The sequence below is a fragment of the Siphateles boraxobius genome, unplaced genomic scaffold (assembly GCF_051911475.1).
Source record: "Siphateles boraxobius isolate OS27281-9 unplaced genomic scaffold, OSU_SipBor_1 135, whole genome shotgun sequence".
Classification (NCBI taxonomy): domain Eukaryota; kingdom Metazoa; phylum Chordata; class Actinopteri; order Cypriniformes; family Leuciscidae; genus Siphateles; species Siphateles boraxobius.
In genome coordinates, this window is record NW_027508739.1 from 427,501 (window position 1) to 434,007 (window position 6,507).

The following is a 6,507-nucleotide window of genomic DNA, read 5'->3' on the forward strand; positions in this document are numbered from 1 at the left end:
GCCAGCGCAGGGCAGCTTCATTCTTACAGAGAACCAGATCCTCCAGAAGATTCTGGACGTGTTCCAGCGCTCATGTCCTGAGGTCACCCCACACCGGCCCACCAGTGGCTCCACAGCTCCCAGCACCAGACCCGCTCCGGGACGCTGCTCTCTGAGGCCTTACCATTGCAGAAGTTTGTGCATAACTTTCTTAATATCATGTCTTGAGAGTTGGTTTTTGAGTAAGATATTAATTAAGTGTCTATTTTGGTTACTTTATGTATTTTTTTTAGGGCTGTCAAATCGATTAATCACAATTAATCGCATATAGCATAAAAGTTTGTTTATACAAATATAAATGCATGTACATTATATATATATGTAAATATACAGATACACACACATATATAATATGTATGTATAAATATAATAATATATATACATACACATGTATTATATAAACAAACTTTTGTTAGATGCGATTAATCACGATTAATCGATTTGACAGCACAAAATTCTTTACTGTTTTTTCTTTTTTAACAGAATTTTTATATAATTATTTGTAACTTCTGTGAAAATTTCCTTTCTTTTTTTTGTTTATTTCAAATATTTTTCTATTATTCAAGCATTAAATACTACATCATGTTTTTATGACATACTAATGAAAGTTATAAATAAAATATATTAATTAATTAATATAAACTTCTATCTTCTTTTTCCATTTATTTTATGACATTTTTTGTTTATTACTTATATTTTTTATATTCTGACTTGTGAAGCACTTTGAGCTGCATTTTATGATTGTGAATGATTCATCGGTGCATGTTTTTCTAAAACAAAAAGTATTCTTTATAATCTTTCATTAAAATATAATAACTTGTTCAACATCTGAAATGACTTTGCTCCTTCGTCTGTCTTCAATTTCAACCACCTTCATCAAAGCACTTTGTTCCATCTATTAAAATCCTCATGAATAAAACCATAAAGTTTTATGTTTCTGTCCGTTTCTTTCTGAAATATGTCACATTATGGATGTTAAATGGGTTGCAGTCAGCATTTGATGATGACTTTAAGATTATTTGAGCAAAGCATAAAGAATAAAACCATAAATTTGAGCAAATCCGCAAAACAAAAAACATCCTGCCTTTAGCAATACATGTTGTAAAAGCATCAGGCGAAGCCGGGAACATATCGATCACTTAACCTGAATCGATCAGGAATGGCAGAGCAACACAATAGTTCACCAGTCATTTTCAGTTTCAAATCATGAGGCATTTCGGTAAATTGTCCCTGGATCTCGTCCGGGTGCAAGTCTCATCTTGGCAGCCACTGAACAACACAGCACAAAAGGTCAAAGGTCCAGGTCTGCACTGGGATTCAATAATTGCGGCCCAAATTGTGCTTGCAATCTCGTGCAGGACTTGATGAATGCCTGGTTTGCAGCACAGGGACCGAGGGCAGCGCTTGCAACGGGTTAGTACGTTTCAGTGTGACCCTTTTGAATGTGTGCTTTACTAAGAAAGGATTTCAAGTGTCTTTGTTGATCGCAGTTTGACCTGAACTCAGATTTGCTGCTGAATTTGTTTAGCAAATTCTACAATACATTGCTAAAAAAACTTGAAGTCAACATGAAACGCTCTTTGCATCCCATTTTACTTGCATAATGTGACGGACTTTTGAATGTAACAGGATATTTAAGTGGAAAAAATGAAGGACGGGATGTGATTCAGTAGATCTGAATGTGGGTTTGTACCGCATGCATCCCAATTCTCTTTTTTTTATGGAATCTAAAGGGAAAAGACGTCTTCTTTATTGCATTAACTAATATTAAATTACTAGCTATTTGACGTCAACAGAAGAACAGACGCTTCGGAAGTTCAAGAAACAAGACAAACACCTTTTGTCTTTGTAAATGATGTGCACTCATGATGTGATGAGATCACTATGGCAGATTATAATGATTATTTAACAGCATTTCACTCACTGTTAGTCTTTCTCAGTCCTGTATACAAAACATACTCAACATTGTAGTCAACTGAAAGTTGTGCTGAGTGTATTTTCATGTTTCGCTGCTGTCAGGTAATAGATCTGTGATGCATTTTAATCTAATTTGTTGATTTATGAGTTGCAGTTGGCTTTGATTCTTTAACAGGATTGTGGATGCATGAACAGTTTTCTGTGTGAGATTACTTTAAATGCTCTTTTTGATGCTCTTAAAAGGGTTCTGAATAGAACAAAAAGATTAAATGTTCTAATGCCTTAAAGACCAAAACACATCTGAAGATCCTATAATGAAACATCAACAACTTTTTAGATCCTCCAATGAATCAAATAGCAACCTAAACAGCCAGAAATGATCTTTAACATGAAGATGTATTGTATAGAATTTTCTATTTTGTTCTTCATAGGAAGAGTAAAGAGTCCGGAGGTTTTGGTGCTTTTCTCTCTTTGATGATTTCAAACACCTTTCTACAAACTTTTTTGTGACTTCTGTCCTCCAGATTAAAAATGCAATATTTTTGTTATATCTGGAGCCTATATAGACAATAAAAACACGCTGACATGCATCTGAACTGAAAGTTAAAGGGTCATGAATGTCAGGCCGGGGCAAGTTGTCACATGTCTTAATTATAAACAATTTAGTAATTGCATTTTCCACTGGCTAAAGTTGAAAGTACTGGAAAAAAGTTGCTACCTTAAATTTTTAAGTACAATCAACTTGGATGTTTAAGTCATTTCAACTTAAATTACATTAAACTGACTTTAAAATTTTTTTGGAATCTTGTAAACTTGTAAAAAAAAAGCAATTTAAAAAAATTAAATTGACTTTTTTAAGTCAGATTAATATAATTTAAGTTGAAATGATTTAAACATCCAATTAAAAATAAAGCAGCAACTATGGGTTAGGATAAGGTTTGCTTTAGGGTTAGTTGCATGTAATTGTGCACAATTTATGATTACATTAGTAACTACACGTGTAAAAGGACACTGTAAAATAAAGTGTTACCGCATATTCTTATTGTGACAACATGCCCCACTAATCAAATCTTTTAGATGAACACGCTTTTTCCTGAGGTGGAATCGTTGAATAGTTTAATTGTAGTCGAGACTTAATTGTCTAAACCCACCGTTATAAAATGCCATACCGCGTCACAATCATAATCATAGTCAAACAAAAAATTATTTTCATTATTTATTACAACTTTTTATCTTTTGTCAAATCAACTTAGATAATTAATGTGGTTCAGATAACATCATATTTTGAGTTTCTATTGATTAAACCAATCTCCTCCATTGCATTAACTAAAAAAAATAATTTAAATGAACTCAACATTTTAAGGCAACCAGGCAACTTACTTTTTTTTTAAGTTAGACGAACATTTTTTTATCAGCCTGATCTCATGAAAATGCGTCTCTATACACTAATCCTGCCCAAACGTATAATACATACGTACCCCACACCACTACTAAACCTACCCATGCGTATCATATGCACGTAAAAACTCATTTTCGCGTATAAATTACACGATAAACACATTGCGTGCTATAGAGACGCATTTAGTGTGAACGGGTTGGTTTTACAGTGCACGCGTAAATGCGCGCGCACAGACCTGCCTCATACACACACACACCTGTCTCGGCGAAGCTGATGATCTCCGAGGTCTCCTCCTCCACCTCGTTCATGGACGTGGCGTGTCCGTCCAGGTTCGGGATCTCCACCCTCCCGTCCTCGCGCACCTTCCCGGCGTGGAGCTTCTTGAGCGCGGTCACCATCGCCGCCTTCGGGACGGGGTGTGTGATGTTGGGTCTGTCCCTCATCTGTAACCGGCTCAAGATGTGCCTCTTCACGGCCTCGAGGAAATCCACGTCCACCCGCGCGGGTCCATCGGTCTGGCTGAGCCCGCAGGACGCGCAGCTCGGGCCGGTGCTGTGCGCTTCGGTGTCCGGTGCCGGTGTGCAGCGGGTGGAGACGAGGAAGAACACTAAACAAAGCACTTCGAACATCAAGCTTTTCATCTTCTGAGATGATAAACTGCTGGAGAGCTGGATTGATGGAGATGAAAGTGACTAAGTTCGTATCCGCCTTCTCCAACTCCGAAAAAAGTGGTGTTTATAAAGTGGGGAAAGGCTTTAATCCGGTTTACGAAATAGCAATACAAACGCAATAAATCCCGTGAGCGGCTTGAATATGTTCCTCTTGTCTTTGGTCACTCCGCGGTGCTTGTTCAATTCGGATCGATATCACAGTGAGAACGGCCCGTTACAACATCCGATTCGTGTATGATGTTGGATAAATAGGAACGTAAGCAGAGCTCTTGAGATCTGTCCGCGTTCAGCCGCGCTTTTACGCACAAGTCCGACGCGTCATGGCATCTCAGTATTACGCGTCAAAAACCCCACAGACTAAACAAAGGATCTGTTTGATTTGATTTTTTCCGGTGATTTCTTCACGCTTTTGAGTTAAAATCATCCATGATTAATGGAAGCGAGCGCAAACCAGTCAGTTTCCCCACAGTGTTTCCAAATAATCATTCGCCGTTTTGCCTTTATTTTCAGTTCTTCAGTTGAAGATCCCGTTCTCTTGTGTTGGGCATTTTGACTTCCAATGTACGTTTCCCGAATACTTCTTCATCATAGCTGTCGGGATGGTGTTCTGGAGCTTCAGCTTTTTTCTCGCGCAAACAGACATTGTGCCGCTTTGGAGCCTCTGGAAAGTTTTTATACGGGACTGGAGAACCACGTGGGACGATCCGCCAACTCCAGTCGGAGGTAGAGAAACCTCGCGATCTGTGGCAGGACTCATGCACATTTCCAGCTGGAAAAAAATGCAGTGCTTACCAAAATCTGTTGAAATGCACAATACACCTAATATTGAATATAGCAATGAATGATCGGTCCACTGAAACATAATTTCTGCGAGTTAAAATTAGCCTATAAAAATAAAATTACATGCAAAAAAAACCAAAAACTTTTAGGCTACATTAAGGTTATATACTGTATATATGAAGCATAGGCTATAAAATGGTTTTAGTCATGCTGTGTGCAAAATATTATATTTGATATATAGTCTGCCTATTATAATAAAGACTATTTAAATGCGGGGTTGTTTCATCCCATGTTTGGCTCAAATATGGACGAACCCAACCGTTGGTTTAATTATTTTTTTATTCTTAAACCCAACGGTTGGTATATAATTTTTTGTAACCCAACGGTTGTGATTGTCCATATTTGACCCAAATGGGTTGAAACAACCCAGCATATTTTATACTGTGTATTTATTCAGATCAACATATCCTTTTAAAAGAGAATACACCTCTTTTGCTGTTAAGTACGCAAACGCATGATTTTAGGTGATTATGGATCATTTTGCTAAATCAAGGTCAAAAGGCGAACTGTGGGTCTGAAGGGATGAAGCATCCTCTTTGAATCAAACCCTTCACAGCCAGTGTGTTCTAGTCTAGGAAAGTAAATGAGCAAAACTTTTAACTGTTTTGAGTGAATGAAAGTGTGAACTCGTAAACTGGTTAAACAGGCGCCAGAGAAGCTCTTTTAAACCTCACTAACTAGATCTAACAGAAACAGTTTGAAAAGTAGGCTATGCTATGACTAAAACACACACACACACACACACACACACACACACACACACACACACACACACACACACACACACACACACACACACACACACACACACACACACACACACACACACACACACACACACACACACACACACCACAGTAGCCTAGTTGTTTTTAACAAGTGCAAAGAGGGTCTCTTAAAATAAAAAGTACTTGACTAAAGGGTAGACCTAATTTTATTTTACATTTATCTGAATAAAATAGTCCAGTGGTTTATAACTGATAGCGCCTCACTGATGAAGTTTGAAGTTGTAAAACAGCGCCACCACTCGGCAAATTAAGAATTCACAAGTCCTGCGTACACTTGATACCTATAACTGCATTAACATATTATATAGTTAGTATATGCAAATTAATAATTAATATATAGCTACACGTATTTGTATAGCCTATACCTAGCCTATATATAAATAAATATAAAAGTATGCAGTGTATAGAAAATTTCACAATAAAGTAAGTTGCTGCCTTACATTTTTCTGTAATTTTAAATTTTTAAGCCATTTCAACTTAAATAACTGACTAAAAGAACTGCTGAATCTTGTATGACATATATATATTTTTTTTAATTGCTGAACTTATTTTGATGAGTTAAAGCAATGTAAAAACATATGTTGTCATAACTTATTGATCAAATCATTTTATATATATATATATATATATATGTATATATATATATATATATATATAATGTATTTATATGTGTGTGTGTGTGTGCAAATAAATTAAATAAACATTCATAATGGAGAGTACAACTTGCATTATAGATAACAGTGTATAGAATTTTGCACATGATATGAAAAAAATCATCATACTTTATTACAAATCAGAATAAAGACTACCTTAGCCGAAATATCCATATATGGTGTGATGGCGTCATATCCTT

General features: G+C 36.4%; 1 protein-coding gene across 1 annotated transcript in view; it reads right to left on the bottom strand.

Annotated features, from left to right (window-relative positions):
• LOC143737968 (inhibin beta B chain) overlaps positions 1-4,653 on the bottom strand; it is a 15,463-nt gene extending 10,810 nt beyond the window's left edge. Inside the window, exon 1 of the mRNA XM_077229776.1 lies at positions 3,612-4,653. Coding sequence (XP_077085891.1) covers positions 3,612-3,996 — 385 coding nt within the window. The 5' untranslated portion in view covers positions 3,997-4,653. The remainder of the gene's footprint in view (positions 1-3,611) is intronic.
• Between the last annotated feature and the right edge of the window lie 1,854 nt (positions 4,654-6,507).